We start from the raw sequence: 25241 nt of genomic DNA, 5'->3' as shown, positions 1-25241 counted from the left end.
CCAAGTGCTGGGATTAAAGGCATGTGCCACGATGCCCAGCTTCTGCCTCTACCTTTTGAGTGCTTGGATTATAGGAATATATCACCATACCTGTTGGTTTGTTTGTTTGTTTGTTTCTTTAAGGTCAGGGTCTTGGGAGATGGTTCAGCAGTTGAAGACACTTGCTTACAAAGTCTGCTGCCCTGGGTTCAATTCCCTAGTACCCAGGGAAAGCCAGATGCACAAAGTGACACATGCATCTGGAGTTCATTAACAGTGGCAAGAGGTTCTGGTACACATATATTCTTTTATTTATTTATTTGAGACAGAGAGAGGGAGAGAGAGATTGAGAAAGAAAGAGAATGGGTTCGCCAGAGCCTTCAGCCACTGCAAATGAACTCCAGACACATGCACCACCATGTACATCTGGCTTACTTGGACCTGGAGACTCGAACCTTGTTCCTTAGGCTAAGCCATCTGTCCAGCCCTGTATTATTATCTTTTTCTCTGCTTGCAAATAAATAAATAAATAAATAAAAATATATACATATACATACATACATACATATATATATATATATATAAAATATCTCTTTTTTATTTTTTGAGGTAGGGTTTCGCTCTAGTCCAGGCTGATCTGGAATGTACTATGGAGTCTCAGGGTGGCCTCGAACTCACGGCAGTCATAAAACAAAATTTCTGGTCTTCCCTCTAGTATGCACCCTCCTCTTGTAACCTTCCATTTCAGTTTATGGCAGTTCTATCCTTTACTTAGCTCTAGCCAAAACCTAAAACAGCAGCAGCAACAACAAAAAAACCCTAAAACTACAATGAAAGTATGCTTGGCCACTCACATCTGTAATGCTGGTCCATGAGAGGCAGAAACTAGAACTGCTAAGCCTTACTGACAGCATCTCCAGGTTGATGGAGAGACCAACCTTGTCCGAAGGAAGTATGTACATAAAGCAGTAAACTAGTGTGCACCTCACATTCTCTACTTCCTCATGCATGCACACGGGGCTTGCCCATTTACACACATGCAAAAAAATTATGTATGAGCACACATACCATGGTGTGCGTAGAGGACAGAGGACAACTTTATTTCATTTTTTTATTAACAATTTCCATGATTATAAAAATGTCCCCAGGTAATGCCCTCCCTCCCCCCACTTTCCCCTTTGAAACTCCATTCTCCATCATATCCCCTCCTCCTCTCAATCAGTCTCCGAAGACAATTTTTAAAAACTATTTTTATTTATTTGAGAGAGAGAGATACAGAAATAGGTAGAGAGAAAGAATGGGTGCGCCAGGGCTTCTAGCCACTGCAAACGAACTCCAAATGCATGTGCCCCCTTGTCCATCAGGCTTACGTGGGTCCTGGGGAATCAAACTTGGGTCCTTTGGCTTTGCAGGCAAGCACCTTACCTTAACTGCTAATCCATCTCTCCAGCCCCTCAGAGGACAATTTTGAAGTGTCTGTGCTTTAGCTTGTTTGAGACAGGGTCTCTTGCTGCTACAAATGAATTGCCAGACGGCAAATGAATGGCAGACAGGTTAGCTGGTCCTGCCTCCCATTCATTATCATAAATGTTGGGATTACAGATGCATATATCACTGTACATCCTTATATGGGTGCTGAGAAATTAAACCTGGGCTGACAGGCTTTGTAAGCAAGTGCTTTTAACTGCTGAGCTATCTCCCCACTTCCTTTCCACCATACTTTTTAAGCAAGGACCTCAGTGAACCTGGAACAAACCCAAGGGATCCTCCTGTCTGCCACTCCAGCATGGGGACTGCAGGTATGTGCTGCACATGTCTTTTTTTACAGGGGTGCTGAGGATCTCAGTTTAGATCAGAGCAGTATGGGTGCACTCGGGCCTCTTGTCACTGCAAAGGGACTACAGGTGCATGCGTCACTTTGTGCACCTGGTTTTATGTGGCTACTGGGGGATCGAACCAGGAACCATGCCTACTGCTAAGGCACTTCCCCATTTCAGAGAGATATTCCAGAATATTTACAATAGGCACTGCCTGCCAGTCCTTCTCGGCCTATCTTCTTTTCCTTGAGAGCACTTTATTTCTCACACCTCCCCTTTGGAATTTAATTTTGCTCACTGACCTGGCAACTAACTCAGCGCAAAGGGGAAGACAGCACTGCAAGTGCACAAGCACAGCTCAACCACGCCCTTCTCAGAGTCAGGATCGCTTTGATTTTTATTTTTTTATTATTTAAAAAAAAATTTTAGAAAAGCTGGGCGTGGTGGCACATGCCTTTAATCCCAGCACTTGGGAGGCAGAGGTAGGAGGATCGCTGTGAGTTTGAGGCCATCCTGAGACTACGTAGTTAAATCCAGGTCAGCCTGAGACAGAGTGAGACCCTACCTCGAAAACCCAAAAAAAAATAATTAAAAATTTTATTTATTCATTTCTTAGAGTGAGAGAATGGGTGCGCTAGGGCCTCCAGCCACTGCAAACGAACTCCAGATGTATAGGTTACCTTGTGCATCTGGCTTAGGTGGGTCCTGGGGAATTGAACCTCTAGGTCCTTTAGCTTTACAGGATGTCACCTTAACTGCTGCCTCCTGCCCATCTCTTTCATTTTTTATTTTTTCTGAGGGTCTCACTCTAGCACATGCTTACCTGGAATTCACTCTGTATTTGCAGTGGCCTCAAACTCATGGCGCTCCTACTTCTGACTCCCCAATGCTGGGATTAAAGGTATGAGCCACCACGCTCTTTTCTTTTGATGTCATGATCTTTTCCTCCTATTATGATGGTCTTGTGTAAGTAGTGTCAGGCACTGTGAGGTCAAGGATATCCAGGCCATTTCATGTCTGGAGGAGCACGTTGTAAGGAGTCCTACCCTTCCTTGGGCTCTTACATTCTTTCCACCACCTCTTCCTCAATGGACCCTGAGCCTTGGAAGGTGTGATTGAGATATTTCAGTGCTGAGCACTCCTCTGTCACTTCTTCCCAGCACCATGATGCCTTCTGAGTCATCCCAAGGTCACTGCCATCTGAAAAGAGAAGCTTCTCTAACCAAAAGTGAGAATAACATTAATATATGGGTATGAAAATTAAGAGAAGTGCTTGCCGGGCAGTTTGATGAGCATAGTTTATACATTTAGCCAGGCACCAGCAGGCATTATGCCCCTAGGTCTCATGACTAACCCTGTTGTAGATTTTCAGTATTAGGGATGTATTCCCTCCCATGGTGTGGGCCTCCAGTCCAATGATAGAGCGATTGGTTTCCTGCATACCAGACATGCCACTATTGCACCCATTGGCTCATTTGGCCTGGCTGGCCAAATTTAAGGCTTACAGTGTCCACTGTTGAATATCTGTACTGGTGATTTCTCTCTCTCCCATTGAACTGTATGTAGTGTAGCTTTTCCCAGCTTTCTTTCAGCTGTTCTACATGGAAGTTTCCAGCTTAGCTCCAGCAGGATTTCTCAGTGGCCTTGCAGCCCAAGTATGTGGGGTCATCAGCAATAGGGTCTTACCATCTATTCCTGGTGGGAAACCAAGAGCCTCAGCAATGGCCTGTAATGTTTTGGGAATATTAGTGACCTCCCTGGCTAACAATTCACTGGAAGGTATCCCATTCCTGGCACTGAAAATTTTCTAGTAACAATCTGTGGCTTCTGAATGTTCCATTGTCCAAAAATGTAGGTTTCCATATGACTTATTTATATCCTTTTAGTTTTTTGTTTTTGTTTTTGATTTTCAAGCTAGGGTTTTTCTCTAGCTCAGGCCAACCTGGAATTCACTATGAGTTGATCCTCCTATCTCTGCCTCCCAAGTGCTAGGATTAAAGGCTTGAGCCACCATGCCTGGCCCTTCCTCTTAGATTTTTTTTTTTTTTTTTTTTTTTGTTTTGTTTTTCGAGGTAGGGTCTCACTCTGGTCCAGGCTGACCTGGAAGTAACTCTGTAGTCTCAGGGTGGCCTTGAACTCACGGTGATCCTCCTACCTCTGCCTCCCGAGTGCTGGGATTAAAGGCGTGCGCCACCACGCCTGGCTCCTCTTAGATTTTGATTAGCCCTCCCTCCACCTTTTTTTTTTTCTTTTTCTTTCTGATTTGTTTATTTATTTACTAGAGACAGAGAAAGAGAGAGGGAGAGAATGGGCACACCAGGGACTCCAGCAACTGCAAACGAACTCCAGATGCATGTGCCACCTTATGCATCTGGCTGGTTTTATGTGGGTCCTGGGGAATTGAATCTGGGTCCCTAGACTTTGCTGGCAAGTGTCTTAACCTCTGAGCCATCACTCCAGCCCCCTCCCTCCACCTTTGAAGACCTGGTTTTGATCCTTAGAACCCGTGGTAAAAATGCCAGGTCAGTCTGGGCTAGAGTGAGCCCTACCTTGGTTGTGGGGGCAGATCTTGATACTTAGCTGGGCATGGTGGTAAACACCTTTAATTCTAGCACCTGGAAGGCAGAGGTAGGATTGCCATGAATTTGAGCCCAGCCTGGGACTATAGAGTAAGTTCCAGATCATCTTGGGGTAGAGTGAAATCCTGCCTTGGAAAACAACAATGAAATGATACTTAAATCAGCCCCATGGCTTTTTCCTACTTGGATAACTCTGTTTTCTTCATAGAAGGTATTTAGAATTTCTTCTTGCATACAGTCGTTCTCAATAAATACTACTACTGGTTATTGAGAGGAAAGGATCAGAAAACATAAAAGTTGAACCAGATCTACCTGGCACTCACCTGTAATCAGTTACTGTGAGGATGAAGTGGAAGTTTTAAAGTTTGAGAGTTGCCTGAGTTAGAGTGAGTTCGTGACAACTTAACAGGACCCTGTCTTGTAGTACTTGCCTAGCATACATGGTTTAATACCTAATATGACACCACAAGAGAAAAGAAAAAATCAAATGGACTAGTGTGGGCATGGAAAATGTGAACCTAATGTTTGTTCTTTGAACTAGATAGAGCTCCCTTGGTCCTTCTTCCCCTTCCCCCTACCGCTGTACCTTCCCTTCTCTTCAAGTTTTATTTATTTGAGAGGGAGGGAGAGACTGGGAGGGCCAGGGCCTCCAGTCACTGCAAGCGAACTGCAGAGGCATGCGCCTCCTTGTGCACTGGCTTACGTGGGTCCTGGGGAATGGAACCAAGATCCTTTGGCTTTGCAGGCCAAGTGTCTTAACCACTAAGCCATCTCTCCAGCCTTGGTTCTTCTTTCTGTGTTCTCCCTCTAGGTGGTTTTTCATCTTCATCTTCACCAGGTAGGGCTCCTTTGTGCCTAGTTTGTGAAATTTTGTGGTAGTTTTCCCAATATCTTTTCTGAGCATTCTCATAAAGTTATGAGGGGAACAGGAAATACCATTACTGACCCTATACCCCAACTTTACTACTGTGCTCTACTTTCCCACTTTATTGTCTGGAAATGATGCCTGAAACATATTTTGAACATTTTGTAATAAATGTGTGCATGGAAGTTATCACTTGAATGGTATGCTTTTCTTGAAGATACATACTATTCTTGCCTCTTTTATGTCCATATCCATTCATTGGCTTAGCAGCCAACTGTCACTCTAGAAAATGAGTCCTATCCCAAGTCTAAATTTGATTCATGTATGGCTACTGTTGGGCTGGAATTGTTCCATCCAGTGAGCTCAGTGAATTTAAGCTGAATCTTGAGGGTGGCTCACTCCTGTAATACTAGTATATGCAAAGTTTAGGTTTATGATGAGTTTGAGGTCACCAGGGGCTACACAGTAAAACTTTGTCTCAGGAAAGATCAGTGAGGGGGGGCTGGAGAGGTGGTTCAGTGGTTAAGGCACTTGCCTACAAAACCTAACAACCCCAGCTTAATTCCCCAGTACCCATGTAAAGCCAGATGCACAAAGTGGCACATGCATCTGGTGTTTGTTTGTAGCATCTGGAGGTCCTGGCACACCCATCCTCTCTCTTCTCTCTGCTTATAAATGTGTGTGTGTTTATGAGAGAGAGGAAGGGAGAGAATGGGCGCACCAGGGCCTCCAGCCACTACAAACTTAATGCAGGTGCCACCTTGTGTATCTGGCTTACACAGGTCCTGGGAAATTGAACCTGGTTCCTTTGGCTTTGCAGGCTGGTGTCTTAAGCTAAGCCATCCCTAGAGCCCTCTATATTTTGAAAGATAAGTGGAAGAATCCTATGACCTGGATAGGCCCAGTAGCTTTGAGATGATTTCTAGGGGCGGACCTGAGGACACTGCCAGCTCTCCTTGCTCAGCTTCACTTAAGTCCCACATGGGCCCTGCAGCTAGCTTCATTTCTTCCTCTTGATAGTTTCAGCATGGCTGGCTCAGGCCATCACCAGCAACCTTGTTGGTTTGCCATATGAAGACCTCCCTCTCCATAACCCTATGTGGACAGGACTTCTTAGGACTGTGTATATTTGCATTTTAGTAGCTACTTCCTGCAATTTTCTGCCATAGTAAAGAAGCATCAGGAATTGGGGTTGAGGACCTTTTCTTTACCACTTGGGAGGGGCAGATCCTTTCTAAACTTCAGTTGCCTTTAATTACTGAAAGAATCAATTATACTTTCCATTGAGTCTTAAGAATTGGCAGAGTTGATAAGTATGTAGTTTGTACTTGGCCTGCATTCTCAAAAGCTCTGTAAGTCTTAAGACACTAGTCATAGAATTCCTTTCTCTTTCTTCTTCTTTTTTTTTTTTTTTTTTTGAGGTAGGGTCTCTAGCCCAGGCTTATCTGGAATTCACTTTGTAGTCTTAGGGTGGCCTTGAACTCATGGCCATCCTCCTACCTTTGCCTTCCAAGTGCCGGGGATTCAAGGTGTGTCTCACCACTCCTGTTTTTAAAGAGAGGCAGACCAGAGAATGGACATGCCAGAGCCTCTAGCTGCTGCAGATGAACTCCAGACACACACATGTGCCACCTTGTGCATCTGGCTTACTTGGGGTTCTGGGAAATCAAACATAGGTCCTTTGGCTTTTCAGGCAACTGTCTTAATCACTAAGCCATCTCTCTCCCTATCTGTTGTTCTGAGTTCCTGAAATGGATTCGAGTATTTCCCATACTTCAGTTCTCGTTGGCAGTAGAGCATAGCTCTGATCCTCATTCAAGACCTGACTGACACAGATTGTTTTGACAAATTGACAGCTCTTCCTAGGAATGTATGTTTAGTTTATTTATTCTTTTCTGTCTTCTCCCAAATCTCCAATGATAAGAAACTAAATCTCTGCGGATCAAATTTGTGAGTCAAATCTTGACAAACCATGAAGCCATTCCAAGGCAGACTGTTTCTCTTTTCTGTGCCATTTTGCAGGCAGCCAACCTTTTTTGACCTTAGGAAAAGCTCCTTGCAATACATTGAGTGCTCAGAGGGCCTTGTATTTTTCTGTGACTGCCTTCATTATGTAGCTAGAAATCAGAAGAAAGAAGATCAAAGACTACTTCCTCAGGTAGATCTAAAAGGTAAAAGCTTGATTACAGGAACCAAACCCTAGAAAAATGTTGGACTAGCACTCAAGAAAATTCTCACATGCTGCCTAGGGTAGTCTGGCTGCTTTTATCCCAGGCAGTGATAGAATTTATATCAGGTTAAGATTTATTTTCCCTTATACTTCTAATGTCACAGAATGATGATACTATGATTAAACTGATCTTAAAATTCGTAGCTTCTACTGGGAGTGGCGATGCATGCTTTTAATCCCAGTACTCAGGAGATCCAGGTAGGAGGATCTATGTGAGTTTGAGGCCATCCTGAGACTACATAGTGAATTTCCTAAATGAGAAAATGCTGTTTAATTGTAGGTAAAATTTCATATGTAGTTAGAATTTAAAAGATGATTTCCACATAGGGTACAACAAAGCTTACGTAGCGTTGGCTCCATCATTAAATTTGTTTTAAATTATAAAATGTGCTGAGTGTGGTGGCACACACCTTTAATCCAAGCACTGGGGAGGTATCACCATGAATTCAAAGCTAGCCTGAGACTGGGCTACAGCAAGAACCAACCTCAAAAAATTTTCTTATAAAATGTTAATTTAAAAAATTGTAGCAGGGTGTGGTGGCTCATGCCTCTAATCCCAGCACTTGGGATGGAGAGACAGGAGGATTACTGTGAGCTCGAGGCCACCACAAGACTATGTAGTGAATACAAGGTCAGCCTAGACCTAGAGCAAGACCCTACTTTGAAAAAAAAAAAATTGTAGAAGTTAGGTACAACAGATCACACCTTAAATCCTTTTGCCTCCCTTCCCCCAGGTAGAATCTCATTCCACTCTAGCCCAGGCTGACCATAAATTCACTGTGTAGTCTCAGGGTGGCCTTGGATTCATGGTGATGCCTTCCCAGTGCTAGGATTAAATGGGTGTGCCACCACACCTGACCCTCCTTCCTTAAATTGTGGTAAGAAGATTGCCTTGAGTTTGAGGCCAGTTTGGGCTTGAGTGAGAGACCACATTTGGGCTAAAAAAAAGTTTATTTGTAAACAGGGGGAATGGGCCTTTAGCTGCTGTAAACAAACTTCCAGATGCATATATCACTTTGTACATTTGGTTTTACATGGGTACTGGGGAATCAAACTTGCCCTTTTTTTGATTTAATGAAATTGTTTTAGTAAACCAGGTATGGTGGTGCATGTTTGTAAGCCCAGCACTGGGATGGTGGTAGCAGGCATCAGAAATCAACGTCAGCCTAGGCTACAGACTGAGTTCAACACAAATCTAGGCTATGGACCCTGTTTAAAACCAACCAAACCAAAAAACTCCACAAAATTACCTTACTTATTTTGGCCAAAGCCTAATCCTGTTAAAATTTTACATATATGTATGGACAACTTCTTAAAATTTTTTTTTTTTGTTCATTTTTTATTTATTTGAGAGTGACAGAGAGAGAGAGAGAGATATTGAGAATGGGCGTGCCAGGGCCTCCAGCCACTGCAAAGGAACTCCAGATGTGTGTGCCCCTTGTGCATCTGGCTAATGTGGGTCCTGGGGAACCGAGCCTCGAACTGGGGTCCTTAGGCTTCACAGGCAAGTGCTTAACCGCTAAGCCATCTCTCCAGCCCTGGACGACTTCTTAATAGCTTGTAAATCAAGTTAAATGAAAACATGCATTTGGTGGGGGCTATGGGGATTGAACCCAAGGGCTTTTACTCTACCACAGAGCCTCTAAATGATTTCTTTAAGTTATTATTAACAGGACAAATAGCCTGATGTGGTGGCTTATGCCTGTAATCTTGACTCAGGAGGATCACAATAAATTTGAGGCCAGCTTGCTAAAACATACACATAGAGGGAAACATTGCATAGGGGTACTAATTAAGCCTAAAAAATTTCCTTTCTTTACACTGGTGCAACAGACTATGCAGTTAAATTGAGTTAATCTGGTAAGACTTGGATATAGTCTAGCTCAGCCTCTTCTAGACACAGGACTTCCTGTGGCACTTCTATCACTAGTACTCTAGACTGGCCTTTAAAGGTTATTTATTTAGAGAAAAGGTGCCTAACCTTTTACACAGTTTCTCAAGATGCTTTTCCCAGTTATCTATTTCTGAGGCTACATAACTCATCCTACTGAATTTTTCCTTCTACACCAACATTTTGAACATTCACCTATTTGAATTTTGAAGCTCAAGCACAACTAGGGAAGAGTCAGGAGATAATAGTGGTAAATAACAGTCACAAATACAAAGAGAATAAGTATTAGAAACGTTTATTTGTAAAAAAAAAATTTTTTTTAAAAACGGGAGTGGAATAAAACAAAGGTAAATTTCAGCTAATGCTGTACCACGATCACAGGTCAGACAAAAACGAAAAGCAAAACAAACCAAAACAAACAAAACAAAAAACCCAAACCAAGACAACAAAACCTCCAATGGTCCTAGCAGTTTCAGAAGATTAGCTTCAATGTTAACAGTCCAGAGCTAACAGAAGAGTAAAAAGGCTGCTTGCCACTACATGGTCATTTTAAAGGGAAAGGAGGTGCTGCAGGTAGGCAGGGAGAAGGGCTCAATTCCTAGGGAAAACAATAAGAGGGGTTCCACTGTACAGGAAAAAGGGGATGCCAGCATAATCCTTACCTAAGGCTGTTCAGAGGCTGAGAATGTAAGGAACAGAGTGGAAGGCTACAGATACTAGCATAAGGAGGAAAGAAAAGTCAACACAGAAGAATTAAATTAAGAAAGAAAACATAGTTGGTCACAAATTCTTTTGTTTACTGAAACATGAAGCAATGGAAACATCCCGGCAAAGGGGACCGCGCGGAGCAAGTTCTCATATATGACCGCAGCCCGAGGGTTCAGTCCGCAATTATCCTACCTGAAAGAGAGCACAACACAAGAGGCTTACACAATGCCTGGAGAGCAGATTGGCTTGGAGTACAAGGGCCCTGGTCCCGTCCTGTATTGGGGGGAGGGGGAAACGACAAAAAAACAAAGTCAGACTACATCAAATGTATATCCCACAAAATCACCCAGGAGTCTAACAGCTATATATAGGAACCTACTTAGAATTATATGTAGGGCAAGATGAAATCTAGTTGGAAGACTGCTATGTGAAAATTCAACTTTATCATTTTATTAAATCTTGTAATTTTTTCTTGTTTGTTTTTTCGAGGTAGGGTTTCACGCTAGCCCAGGCTGACCTGGACTTCACTCTGTAGTCTCAGGGTGGCCTTGAACTCATGGCAATCCTCCTACCTCTGCCTCCCAAGTGCTGGGATTAAAGGCGTGTGCCACCACGCCCGGCTTCCAAAGTAACCTCTTTCATATAAAGCTACTACTGCTTCAAAAGAGGGTCTAAATTTGACTCTGGGGCCCAGAAAAAGTAGAAGATGCTGAGATCTCAAATACAGTCATTCTCTCTCTCTTTTTGAATGGGATAAGGTCTAATTATGTTGCCCAATGTGGCTGTGAACCTCTAGGCTCAAGCAGTCCTCTTGAGTAGCTGGGACTACAGGTATCCACTACCCATGCCCAGCCCAATTTCACTATTAAAAGGTTTTAATTAATCTTTCATAGTAAACTTTCAGAAATGACAGTCACAAAGAGTCGGGTCTCCAGGAACAAACCTGGTCATTCATCCTTCAACACAGCTTTATCTCTCACTGTTAGATTCAGAGCCATAATTCCAGGAGTTCCCCTAATTGACCAAATCTCCCATGACAAGTCAAAAGAAGAAACCACTTCTAGTATTCTCTAATTCTTCCATTGATGATGGGAACTCCAGACACCAATGGCTGGGGGAAAAAAAAAGTTAACTCACACCAAGTTCCTCTACTTAATACAGACAAAGGGCCAAATCTTGGTCTTGATCTGTGCCAATGGACTTCAAAAGTTGTGATGTTCTTGGATCAGTTCTGCTAGGGTGAGACCCGAATTTGGATCCCCAACAGTTCTCGAGTATTTCATCCTGGCAGCCTCATTAACATCAGGCTCCTGGGACTGCAACCAACTCAGGGTTATTCAGTCCATTTGAGGTTCACACCTGGAAGGTAAGTGTCTTTAAAAGTCATCACTAAAAAGAGGTTAGTTGAACAACCATTGCTCAAAATTAAAGTTCACTTTTAAAATGCCCTAACAACACCCTTTAAAGGCCACACAACATACTAAACATTTAACTTTGAAACATACATCAGAGAAATGGTTATCTGAAAGATAATACTTATTTCTACAGTAGACTCAGCTGTAAAAACAAACAAAAAAAACCCACAAACTCCACAAGTTCTAAGATTATTTATACACACAGGAACATACCTTGTTGTACTATGGTCTTGGAAAAATCCCCAGTCTTGTATAGGGTATTGCTTATGCAAGGTAATGCCATATTTGCTTTTTGTCTTCACATATACCAAAAGGAGGATAAGTTAAGAACCCTGGAAGTTCAGTGGCAATTCAGTTTAACCTCACTTCTGGGGCTGCAGTTTGTGATGCAGAATTTCAAAATGCAAGGAAAACCACAAGTCTCTAAATTTATAAAAGCTACTTCCACTTTGATGAAGAGATTTACTCATCTTTGAATACTTCTGATTATTGCCATTCCAACACCTCCGACATTTTTATACACATCAGAAAATTATATCAGTTTATCTAGTTCTTTGAAAGTCTCTCTTCAAAAAAAATTTCTGGAAGAAATGGGAATTGTGTCATAGGATACAAAGAAATAGGGCTTACAGGTGCTCTGGATCATAATAAGGACTGCACAGAACATGGCATCAAAATATTAAGAATTCAGAGCTGGGGAGATGGCTCAGGGGGGAAACTGCTTGCTACACAAGCATAAGGACCTGTGATTGGATCCCCAGCATCCATATAAACAAATGCCAGATGGCAAGGTGGACCACCTTCCCAGCACCTGGGAGGCAGAGACAGGATCCTTGTAGCAAGCTGGCTAGCTAGTCTAGCTGAATCAGTGCACTCTGGGTTCGAGAGACCTTGTCTCAATAAGGTAGACAGAAATCTAGGAAGTCACCTCATGTCACCATCTGCCCTACACACACACCACAAACATATACATCCACACATAGAACACATACCAAACAAGTTGGAATTCAGCTGGAAATGATGGCACACCTTTAATCCCAGCACTTGGGGAGGCAGTGGTAGGAGGATTACTGTGAGTTCGAGGCCAGCCTGAGGCTACAGAGTGAATTCCAGGTCAGCCTGGGTTAGAGACAGACCCTATCTCAAAAAAAAAAAAAAAAAAAAAAAGTAATTCTAGTGTACATTTCTAAAGGGCTTTATCTGGTTTACAGCAGATTACCTGAAGAGCTTCCTCAGACTAATAAATATCTCAGGAAATAGTTGGACCCTTCATCCTAACAGCACCATGACCTTAGTAGTGGAAAGAACATGGGCTTGAGTTAGACACACCAGAGTTTTTGACTTTTGTCTCTACCTCTCATTTACCGGATGGCTGTGGTCAAAGTACTGAACCTCTTTGAGCCTCAGTTTCCTACCTTGTATGAGAAAAATACCTTTACTGTCTTGATAACAACATACAAAAGGCACTAATAAATGTTCCCCTAAATGTTTTTCTGTAACCCAAACCTGTTAATTACTGATTAAATAATATTCTCACTAACAAATTGAGTTTGTTGCTCTTTCAAAAGAAATACATTGGACCCACACTAAAACAAGTAACACCTGTGCGGTCTTTAAGCTACAGAAATATTGAGAACACATAACTTGTACTTTTTAGATAATGGTTCTGACAGAAAGCAGGTGGCTCTGACCTCTATGAAGCAAAGGTCTCTTATAAGGGAATTAAAGGCAAATCTCAACCACACCCACCCCTCTCACCTCCAGTTTTTAAAAGGCTGAGTACCGTGCTCGGTCCACATACTGCTCCCGCTCATATCGAGCCATGTCATACAGAGAATTCCGTGCAGCTGCTGAAGCCTGAGATAACTCACTTTCTGGCCCATAACCGTAGCCCTCTCCAACTGTGGGGAGCACACCTGCATTACGACGCAGTGGGCTCCTGTCCCTTCCATAATAAGAAGAAGCAGCGGCAGCAGCCATAGCAGCTGAGGTGGCAGCAGTGCCAGAGTTCTGCAATAGATGTCTGTCATAGGGATCAACAGAAGTAGAGTTGAGGTGACTGGACACAGATGAGCTCTGGACTTGAGGCAGATGAGACATGGTCTGCTCTGCATAGTTGTACGCGGAGGCTGCTGCCGCTGCCGCCACAGCTTCGTAAGAGCGGACTCGGTAGCGCTTATAGTAGTCGAGTGCTCCATATGCATCGTTGTAATACATGGATTCCCCATAGCCCATGGTGTAGGGTGTACGCACTGCTCCATACTGCTCATTGTACTGCTCAGAAAAGTCTGCTACACGCCCCGTACGGTCTACTGGGCACTCTTTGGACCAGTGTCCTTCTTTCCCACACCGATAGCAGCCGCTCTGATCTCCCATCCCAGGGGCAGTCCGAAGACGACTTGTTGACAACTGCACATGCATTCGTTTGCCTTAAGGAAATAGATTAAGATTATAACTCTTCATCCTTCCCAAAATGAAAGTAAATGTAAGATACACATACATACATATACTCCTGTAACCACTGTCCAGCAACTCCTTCCAAAAAAGTAGTTGAAGTTTCAAAATAGTAGGTAAGTACAAAACGTGAGTCATCTGAGATCAGTCAATCCTTTCTATTTACAACAGACCAAATGTAAAAAGTAAAAAATGTCTACTTTTCACTAAGACTGTTTTGGATTGTAATGATTCAAAACCTCCCAAGCAAACACTCAGTAAGACCTCAGTTAATCCCAGTTTTATGAGGCCTCTTTCTCACCGCTGACCTGATTTTAATGGTAACAACACAAACTTTGTATGTGTGAGGCCCAGATTTAACCCTAAGCACTGGGGGAGAAGCAATCTTCTGTCCATCTTGTTTCTTCCAATAATTTCTTTTTAAAAATTTTATTTATTTGCAAGCAGTTAAAAGCGGGGGTGGGGGGAGAATGGGTGCACTAGGGCCTCTTGCCACTGCAAATGAACTCCAGATGCATATGTCTGATAATCAGGCTTTGCAAGCGAGGGCCTTTAATTACTGAGCCATCTCTCCAGTAATTTCTCCCCTCCTCCAGTAATTTCTGTAGGTGCCACCAAGCTGTGTTGGGTACTCAAATCATATTTAGCTCATCACTTGCTTCATTTCGACCTGTAGTTTTAAAGACCCTCCAAATTTCAACTTTGCTTCCTTTTTCCTCAACTGCAAATCCATGTCTTTGAAAATAAAACTCTTTGATTGAAGTCTCTCAAGAATTAGATCTTAAACCAGTACCAGTTTATAAAGGGCACTATATTTCCATGTAATGAAATGATCATCTCACCCTGTCAAGTTGCTTACAATTGTTTGTGGGGGAAGAGGGAGGCTACTCTAGTTATTAGAAGAATGCAGTAGTTGCTTAAAGGCCTTTGAGCACCCAAATAAACCACAGGAAATGACCACTGAGGAACAGCTAAGAGAAGAAATCTTTGTCCAGTGTTTGTGCAACTACCAAATCCAAGGGCCCTTCCTCTGAAGTCATGGTCTTGGCAGTGCTTTAGTTCCAAACTGCATTAAGACTGGTGATCAAGTGTTAGAGAGATGGGTTAGTGGTGAAGGCGCTTGCCTGCAAAGCCTAACAACTTGGGTTCAATTCCCCAATACCCACGTAAAGCCAGATGCACTAAGTGGCACATGCATCTGGAGTTCTTTTGCAGTGGCTGGAGGCCCTGGTGTGCCCATTCTCCCCCTCTCCCTCCCTCTCTCTCTCCCCCTTCCCTCCCCCTCTCCCTTCTTCCCTCCCCCCCCTCTGCTTGCAAATAGATGAATTTTTTTAAAAAAGAGTGGTGATCAAGTCAATACTGTCAAATTGTATTCAAAAGGCACCCAGTACAAATGTAGAAAACAGAATAAGGGGATCTCATCACTCTAACGGGATGCTCTGAACAAATCCTGCCCTGCTGCCATCCAGCAAGTTGTTGTCTCGTTAACAGACCTTGTTCTAGATGGAGCTGTACAATAAGAAGCCTCATTCTTCCTCTGTTGAAAACATCTCAGCTCAGTATGGTAGGCACAATAATGCCATACACTGAGCCTGAGAGGGCAGCCAGTTAGTATAATTGTATCATTTTAGTCAAACTCAGTTCTGTCCAATGCTTAAGGTTCCTATCACTCCTGTTTCTAGAATTTGTCACCTCCAACTTAAAATCCATTCTGTAGCAGAAACAAAGATGTTCAAGCTTCTGTCCCCAGCTGTTAGTAGACAGTATTCATTACCACCACCGATGCTCTCAACAGATATGGCAATCATTCTCTGAAAGTAGCACATAGTCATTCAACTTGCTGTTTTCAGAGATTTAAATATTCCCAGTCTAATACTTAAAAAGTTATTAAGAGTCACAAGTCTACCTGTACTTACAAAAGAAACATTTCTATCTCCATTTATATCTGTTTAAAATTCTAGCATGACAAGTCATTTGGCTTTCAAACAAACATGAATGGTGACATTAAGCTTTATGACAGACTACTCAAATTCTGAAGGCAGAGTAACCATGCAAATATAAAAAGGAACCAATCTAGACATTCAGGAGTCATCTGTAAGGAAAACAATCTAATCAAACTTGCTCTTCAGCTGGGTATGGTGGCTCACAACTATAATCCCAGCACTCAGGAGGAAGAGGTAGAGGAGAGTCACCAAGAGTCTGGGCTATTGAGACCTTGCCTCAAAAATAAGCCAGGCAATGGTGGCGCAACGCCTTTAATCCCAGTGCTCAGGAGGCAGAGGTAGGAGGATTGCTGTGAGTTTGAGGCCAGCCTGAGATTATATGGTGAATTCCAGGTCAGCCTGGGGTAGAATGAGACCTTACCTCGAAAAAAATCCAAAAAAAAAAAAAAAAAAAACAAAAAAAAACCCACAAATGCACTCTTTATTAGATTTGGGTCAGGTTTTAGAGGGGGAAAACCCCACCCTGCTTTTACTGCTATGTTCTAGTAAATTCAATTTCCACTCCTGCTTTTTTTTTTTTTAAACATAGAGGGTGGGAACTCTTACTATTATTATTTTATTTTGGTTTTTTGAGGTAGGGTCTCACTCTAGCTCAGGATATTATGTATTTTTGCTCTTGAGGTACCTCATATGCTCCCCTGTGGTGCCCAGAGTACATCGGATGTCCTGCTCCATCACTCTTCTTGTTGTTTAAGGTGGAGTCTCTTACTGATACTGGGTGGCAGACCATGGTATTGGGGTTATAAAGGTGTGGACTACAACCAGTTGTTTGGCATGGGTTCTGGTGATTCTAACTTGGGGTGGTCTCAGGCCCCTTCAGGCTCTCCTGCTATACAGTGGATTTAGTTGCTGAGCCATCTCTTTAGTCCTATATTGTTATTTTTTTTTTTTTTCTCCTAGCTCTCTATTTTGTGTTCGGAGGGGGAACTTTTAAGATTATGAATATTTGTGGCAAAAATCTACCTCCATATAGTTGTGAAAAGGATGCCCACAACTAAAAAGATCTATATAATAGAAGTGATTGGTAGCTTTATTTATTTGCAAAGAGGGTTAAAACCAGCCTTTTAATTTAAACCCCTTAAAACTTTTATTTATTTGGTTTTTCGAGGTAGGGTCTCACTTAGCTCAGTCTGACCTGGAATTCTCTAGGTAGTCTCAGGGTGGTCTCAAACTTACGATGATCCTCCTACCTCTGCCTCTCAAGTGCTGAGATTAAAGGCGTGCACCCTCACACCCGGCAAATTTCCTAAAACTTTTAAAATTAATTTATTTTCAAGCAGAGAGAGATAGAAGAGGGACCAAGAGAATGAGTGTGCCAGGGCCTTCAGCCACTGCAAATGAACTTCAGATGCATGCATATTTGTGCATCTGGCTTTACATGGGTACTGGGGACTCAAACTCAGGTCATTACATTAGCCTTTGCAGGCACCCTCCCCCACCACAAACTTCTTAAAATAACGGAAAAGTACTGTGCTTTCTATTACCTTTAGAAAGGACCAGGTCCAAGAGAATTGAAAGACAAATTTTGCCACTCTACTAGATGCAGACATACCAAAAGCTTACAAGATTTTGAAACCTCCAAGTTAATTGAAATTTGCCAGTATTTTCCAGAACCCAGTCCACTAAAAGCTGGAACAAAAGAGAATGCTAAAAGGCTAAGAGGTAGGATACTTGGGGCTCTAATTTCTGAGATCCAATCATGCACTAGGATCCAAAGATCATTAGAGATGTTGCTAATATAATAATATCCTAACTTAATGCTGAAAACAACACTCTTCAATTTCTACATATCCTTCCAATTCAGGGGCCTGGATGGTTACCTGGGAACAGCCTCCTTATGATTTCCAATACAGACTGTTCACTGCTACTTATGGAGAGAAAACATCCTGAAAGACTCAGGTAAACTCAGATTCTATTTCATCTTCATCATTCAGATGCCTAGATTTTAGCCAACCATTAGCATACAGAAATAACAGCACTTTTCTGGCTGAGAAAATATTTTACATTGGAAAATATACCAAAGTAGTATCTAGAGTTTATCTTACTTTGTTTTTTTTTTTTGTTTTTGTTTGTTTGTTTCTTTTAAGGTAGGATATCACTCTAGCCCAGGCTGACCTGGAATTCACTTTGTATTCTCAGGGTGGCCTCGAACTCATGGGGATCCTCCCACCGGTGCCTCCCGGAGTGCTGGGATTAAAGGCGTGCGCCACCACGCCTGCCTTACTTTGGTTTTTCAAGGCAGGGTCTTCTTATAGCTCAGGCTGACCCAAAACTCACTCCATAGTCCCAGGCTGGCCTTAACTCGACAATCCTCCTACTTTTGCCTGTCTAGCGCTGGGTTTAATGGCGTGCGCCACCATACCCAGCTCAGATTTTATTTTCCATAAAACTGGAACCTAAGCCAGGTGTGGTGGTACATGCCTTTAGTCCTAAAACTGGGGAGGCTGAGACAAGAAAATGGCTGTGAGAGTTCAAGGCCAGCCTGGGGCTATGCAGTTCCTTATCAACCTAGGATAGCAAGATACCCTGCTTCAAAACAAACAAACAACAACAACAAAAAGAAACCAAAACCCTGCAATTTAAGACAGATGTAGTGGGATTATGCCTGTAGCAAACCTAGATATATCAAGCTACAGGCCATCCAGGCCTAGAAAGTAAGACCTTAAGTAAGACCTTATCTCAAAACAACAAAAACCATAACTTATTACCCAGAACTAATTTTTCTCTTGTCATCTGGAACAACTCAGCTGGTTTAAAATATGTATTTTTAAAAATACATATTTAAAAATATATATATATATACACACACACACATATATACATACATATATATAAATGTTTAACTTGGAGTAGACCATTCTCTCCAGAACAGCCAGGTAGTGACCATGAAAACCAGTAACAGACTTTTCCAACTCCATTTATTGTCTGTACTAAGGAAGCGATGCTATTAAAAAAAAAAAAAAAACTCATTATGGATCTATTGCATTATTCATACATCCATTTCCTAAGTAATTACACCTGTTATTTAACACATTTTAGGGTCAAAGGGTAGCTCAGTGGGAGTTCAAGGTTCAGCACCAAAAACAAAAACCACTTTACTCATCTAAAGCCAATTCCCCCTAGTTAACTAATTTCCTTTACATTTTGTGCCCCTTTCCTTTTATTCAATTGTACAAAAAAAAAAAAAAAAGGTAAGCACATGTAGCAGTATAGTACTAGTATATCTCTGTGGAGTCAGTATCTGGCTTTAAGTCTTTTGATGTTTTACTTGTTACCTGACAAGACAGAGCCCTCCTTCAGGATGGGGGACATAGACCAATGGAGAGCACTTGCCTAATATTTGTGAGGCCCTGGGATGGCCCCTGAACTGGAGGAGGGAAAAAGTGACTAGGGAGATTCAGTGGTTAAAGACACTTGCAAAGCTCACTGATTAGGTTCAATTCTTCAGTAGCCACATAAAACCAGATAAACAAAGTGGTGCATGCATCTGGAGTTCATTTGCAGGGGCAAGAGGCCCTGAGGCACCCGTACATACTCTCACACACACTCTCCCCTCACAAATAATTGTTTTTTTAAAGACACCCGAGACTGGAGAGATGGCTTAGTGGTCAAGGCATTTGCCTGCAAAGCCTAAGGACCCCGGTTCAATTCTCCAGTATCCATATAAGTCAGATGCATAAGGTGGTGCATGCATCTGGAGTTTGTTTGCAGTGGCTGGAGGCCCTGGTGTGCCCATTCTCTATCTGCTTCTTCCTCTCTCAAATAAATAAATAAACTATACATATATTTTCTTTTTTGTTATTCTTTCCAGGTAGGGTTTCACTGTAGCCCAGGCTGACCTGGAACTCATTAGACAGTCTTAAGGGTGGCCTTGAGCTGAAGACAATCCTCCTATCTCTGCCTCCTGAGTGCTGGGATTAAAGGTGTGTGCAACCATACTTGGCAAATAAAATATTTTTAAAAACACCCCCGCCCCCAAAAAAGAACCTCTTTCCTTACTCTGTACTGCCCATCCATGATCTCCTTCCACATTAAGTGAAAATATTAAGTATACTTTCAAAGTTGAAGTGTGTTGGCAATCCAAAAAAAAAAAAAACCAAACAAACAAACTTAAATTTAAAAAGCAAATAAGTAAGTCGGGCATGGTGGTGCATGTCTTTAATCTCAGTACTCAGGAAGCAGAGCTAGGAGGATCGCCAAGAGTTCAAAGCCACCCTGAGACTACATAGTGAATTCTAGGTCAGCCTGGGCTAGAGTGAAACCCTACCTTGGGAAAAAAAAAAAAAAAAAAAAAAAGCTTAACTGATTTACTTAGAACTTTCTAACCACAAACACTCATGTTTGCAAACAGCGCTCACCTTTCATTATATAGTGCTTTTACTGCCAAATTATTTCGTATCTATTACTTTATTCTAGTTTCACTATCCTGTGAGGGTCGTTACAGTGAGGATCATTTACTCTATTTTATAAAGGAGAAAAGCAAAGATTAACACTTGTCCCTTTAATGGTTAAGGGTAACAATCACCTTTGCTTTGTGCTTTAAAGTGTAGCTAAAAATCAGGGCATCACTGGCTGAGCCAAAACACATATGATAGTGCTTCTCCAAAATTTTCACCACTTTTTTTTTGGGGGGGGTGAGGGGGGCTCGCTGTAGGGTCTCACTCTAGCCCAGGCTGACCTGGAATTCACTATGTAGTCTCAGGGTGGCTTTGAACTCAAGGTGATCCTCCTACCTCTGCCTCCAGAGTGCTGGGATGAAAGGCGTGCACCAACATGCCCTGCTCTTTTTACCCCCTTTTTTTTTTTGATCACCTTTCCCTTTTCTCCCATTGTTTGTTTTCATTCTGTTTTCTGGGTTTAACAGAAAGGACCTTTAAATACTTCTTAATAACTCTTTTAGTAGCATTAAGGGCAGAAAAAAATGTTGACTTAGGGACTAGAAAGTGGCAGTGAATATGTGGTCCAAAATAACAATGTTAAGAACCTTGAAGAACAGTACTATGCAACAAACTTCTTATGATCATGGAAATGTTTTATATGCATCCTAATACGTTAATCATTACCCGTATATGTCTATTGTATACTTGAAATATGGCCACAAGAGAAAAAATAAATTTTATGTGACTTTAATTAATGTAAATTTACTAATCACATGTACCTAGTTATATTAGCATAATTTTAGAGATTTTTGGTAACCACTTTGTGGTGTTAAATGACAGCACATACATTTATTATCAATATAAGTTATATGATATGCTTAATGATGATTTTACTGGAATTTTCTCAGAAGACATTTCCATTGAATTTCTAGAAAGCTTCCCCTCTTAAGAGTTAAGTAGGACTGGAGAGATGCTTAGGTTAAGGAGTTTGCCTGCAAAGCCAAAGGATCCTGGTTCAATTCTCCAGGACCCACATAAGCCATATGCACAAGGGGGCACATGCTTCTGGAGTTTGTTTGCAGTGGCTGGAGGCCCTGGTGTGGTGTGCCCATTCTCTTCTCTCAAATAGATAAATAAGATATATTTAAAATAGCTATCTTTTTTTTTTTTTTAATGAGTTAAATAGAGGGTTGGGGAGCAGTAGTTAAATGCACTTACTTGCAAAGCCTGGGTTCAATTCCCCAGTACCCATGTAAAACTAGATGCAAAAAGTGGTACACACATCTGGAATTTATCTGCAGTGGCAAGAGGCCCTGGTATGCATATTCTCTTTTTATTTCCGCAAATAAATAAAGATTTTTTTTTTTTTTTCCGAGGTAGGGTTTCACTGTAGTCCAGGCTGACCTGGAATTCACTCTGTCTAGTCTCAGGGTGGCCTCGAACTCATGGAGATTCTTCTACCTCTGCCTCCTGAGTGCTGGGATTAAAGTTGTGCGTCACCACACTTGGCTAATAAAAATATTTTAAAGCATAAAATAAAATTTAAAAATAGGTGGAGCAGGATAGCCCATGATATATTTTAGCTATGCTTGTGACCCAAAGTCTGAACAAGTCTGAACACCCCAAAGAGACCCATTTCTAAATCTAGACTCGCCACCTAAATTTAAGAAGTACAGGGGTTCCTCTAGATATCCTTTTCCCCCTCTCCCACTACTAGCTATCATTCAAGGCAGCAGAGTATAAGCCCTTAGCATTTAGAAGGTTTCTTGGCCAAAACAAAAGCAGCCAGGTACATCATAACCTTTGTCCTCCTTTCTCCCATGAGGTACTCATTTGCCTGGGCAGATTAGAGTTCCAATAGCACGCAAATGAAGACCATAGATAAAGTAACACACACTTTGTGATCCTACACATAGTTGTGAAGAAACATCTTAGCAACCCTAAGAGAGGGAAGTACTTGCTTGAGAATGTTAAACACAATTATTTTCAGCTAAAAGAGAATAGAAGAAACCATTCTATGACCTTGTGTTCCTGCTTCTGCCCTGAGCTAGACCCCATTCAGCTCTGCCACCCAAGCCCCATAACAGTTCACCTTGAAACTCTGTGTTATCGAGGCCCCTGATGGCTTCTACTGCATCCTCTGCCCGCTCCATGTGCACAAAGGCATAATCTTTCACGATGTCACATTCGATGACTGGACCATACTCCTCAAACTTGGCCCGAAGCTCTTGGTTGGTACAAGTGGGGCTGATGTTGCCCACGTGTAACTTGGTTGAAGCTTTGCTCTTATTCTTGCTGGCTTCTACGTTGATGTTCACTCCGTGCAGCTTGTAGTGGTGCAGGTTGCGTATGGCATCCTCGGCGGCCGTCTTGTCCTCTATGTGCACAAAGCCATAATTCTTAATGATGTCACATTCCAGCACCTTCCCATACTGCTCGAAGAGTGAGCGGATCTCCTGCTCTGTGGCCTCTCGTGGTAGGTTTCCAATGAACAGCTTCACCATCCTGACGAGAGCCTAAGAAGAAACAGGATTTCATTTGAGTCAGGTGTGAAATAGTAAATTTTAACGCCATTGCAGTAATTTCAGATTAATTATCTAAAGGTGTTGGCATTTCCAAGACCCTAACTTAAGACCATTATTCCTCTCGATAAAGGAATACCAAGTTTTCTCCTAAGCAGTGGAAGCTGTGTGTGACAAGCAAACTTGAGGTCGGGGGTCAGTGAGGACGCAGGGCACGTTTAATCAACAGGGTTTTAGCTGCTTCACGTCTTACGCGGGGAGGGAAAAGAGCCAACAAGACGAGACGTGAGTGACCTCAGTAACGAGGTTTTGGAGGGAAATCTGTGCACCTCTCCACCGTGGGGCATCCTCTTCCAAAGTAATAAAGAGGCCCCCTCGGCCCCACACCTGCACCCCTTGCCTCAGCGGCCCGACCTCCAGCTCCTATATCCCAACAAAGACTCAGCCCGACCCCTGCCCCGCCCCCTCCGGAGAGCCGGCCCCGCCTCCTCCCGTTGTCTGCCCGGGACCTTCTGCCGCAAGATGAGAAGCTTCAAACCCGGGCCTTCCCAGGCCACCGGAGGTCCGGCCAGGCCCACCACCGGCTTCCCCACACACCCACAGCACCCTCTCGCACCTCCGGGTGGTGGCGGCGGTGGCGGCGGGTCCCGCGTCAGAGAGAACCCCACAAAATGGCGGCGGCCGCTCGAGCCTCGGCGCGACCGGGCCCTTTCTCGCGCGCCAGCTCACGCACGCGCAACTGCGCGCCGTCCGTCTGCCCCCGCCTCACGAGAGCCGGACGACCAATCCCACGGCCGCATACGAAGGCCCGCCCAGCACGGGGGCGGGGTCGCCTGGTGACGGCTCTGCAGAGCGGAGGTTAGCTCGTCCCCGGCTCCGGGCGGCCAATCAGCTCCCGGGGAGGGGGTCGCGGCTCACACGTCAGAAGGGCTCGGGAAGCAACCACTGCTTTGGTGAAAGCTTGAGCCCGGGGGAGTCTCTAACCATCACAATGGGTCGAGCTATTAGGCCAGCTGGGGGAGGGGGACTGATGACAAAGGGTTATCTCGCCCGGTCTGCTGAAAAGGGGTTTTCATAGCGGGCTGGCCAACCTCTGTTGTGACTTAAAATGTTGCGACATTTTAAGTACACTAGTCATTCTTGCACACGTGTTGTTTCGTTGGTGAGGAAACGGGCCCGAGGAGCCGATGATCTGTGGCGGGGCTGGGCATTACTATCCAAGCTATGTTTTGTTGGATTTATTCATGTAAACATGCGCTTGTTTTCTCTCGCTACAATTTAAGCTGTAATTGTGTGTATCACAGTTCCTGGAATGTGGTGAGCACTCCAACGAAATGTTTGGTGCAAAGGCCCAGAGAGATACCTGGTTCGGTTGCAAGCTCTCCAGATCTATACCAAGCTGCTGGGATGTAGGCAACCGAATCTCAACTTTCTAGCATTAAAATTCAATTGCGGTCCAAGGGCACCATCTGGTGGCAAAAGGGAAGTTGCTAGGTGGATTATTATCCTTCAACAAAACAGAGATTGTGGAGATTGATGGATTGAGTTTATCTTCAGTAGAGGCGTCAGGGTAGTTGTCAATCACCAGTCCTCATTGTAGTAGTAATAGTTCCATGGCAGATACTTGGATTCCTTCGAGGCACAAATTCCTTAAGCTGCCTCTTCTCCACTGCAGCTTTCACTGAATTCTTTTTGTTTTCCAGGCTTTTCAAGAGTCACTGTCACAGGGCGTGGTGGCGCACGCCTTTAATCCCAGCACTGGGGAGGCAGAAGTTGGAGGATCGCCATGAATTCGAGGCCACCCTGAGAATACAGACTGAGTTCCGGATCAGCCTGGGCTAAAGTGAGACCTGACTTCGAAAAACAAACAAAAGAAGGCACTGTCTTTCCAACTGTTAATAGCAAACATACATCTTTTGTTTCGGTGGTGTTTTTTAAAAAATATTTTTATTTATTTGACAGAGAAAGAGGGAGACAGAGAGAATGGGCACGTTAGGGCCCCCAGCCACTGCAAACTAACTTCAGATGCTTGCACCCTCCTGTGCATCTGGCAATATGGGCCGTTTAGTTTTGGAGGCAAATACCTTAACCACTAAGCCATCCCTCTAGCCCTATTTGTTTTTTTGAGGTAGGGTCTTGCTGACCTGGAATTCACTATGTAGTCTCAGAGTGGCCTCGAACTCATGGCAATCCTACTACCTCTGCCTCCGGGATGCTGGGATTAAAGGTGTGTGCCACCACACCCGGCCTTAACAAAATATTTTTATTTGCATGTGTGTATATATGTATGTCTGGGCATGAGAGAGTCTCCTGCCACTGCAAACAAGTGCCACCTATTGCTCTACTTTTTGCTGGGTTTATGTAGGTAAGAGGAAATCGAACCTGGCCAGTAGGTCCTA

At 43.1% G+C, this 25241-nt stretch overlaps 1 protein-coding gene across 3 annotated transcripts; it reads right to left on the bottom strand.

Annotated features, from left to right (window-relative positions):
• Positions 1 to 9640: 9640 nt before the first annotated feature.
• On the bottom strand, positions 9641 to 23249 carry LOC101612062 (RNA-binding protein 4B). Of its 3 annotated transcripts, none has more exons than XM_045160811.1 (4): positions 23172 to 23204; positions 22413 to 22836; positions 13243 to 13913; positions 9641 to 10261 (listed from the first exon to the last, which is right to left on the bottom strand). In XM_045160811.1, exons 1-3 carry the CDS (start codon positions 23187 to 23189, stop codon positions 13252 to 13254), a joined length of 1104 nt encoding a protein of 367 aa, XP_045016746.1. In that variant the 5' UTR covers positions 23190 to 23204; the 3' UTR covers positions 9641 to 10261; positions 13243 to 13251. The 3 variants fall into 3 exon arrangements, with proteins under 3 accessions (XP_045016746.1, XP_045016754.1, XP_045016748.1); XM_045160813.1 differs by lacking the exon at positions 9641 to 10261 and adding an exon at positions 10640 to 11428; XM_045160819.1 differs by lacking the exon at positions 13243 to 13913 and having other exon boundaries at positions 23172 to 23249.
• Between the last annotated feature and the right edge of the window lie 1992 nt (positions 23250 to 25241).

This window comes from Jaculus jaculus, chromosome 1, assembly GCF_020740685.1.
Source record: "Jaculus jaculus isolate mJacJac1 chromosome 1, mJacJac1.mat.Y.cur, whole genome shotgun sequence".
Classification (NCBI taxonomy): Eukaryota; Metazoa; Chordata; class Mammalia; order Rodentia; family Dipodidae; genus Jaculus; species Jaculus jaculus.
This window is presented reverse-complemented; position numbering and strand designations above follow the sequence as displayed.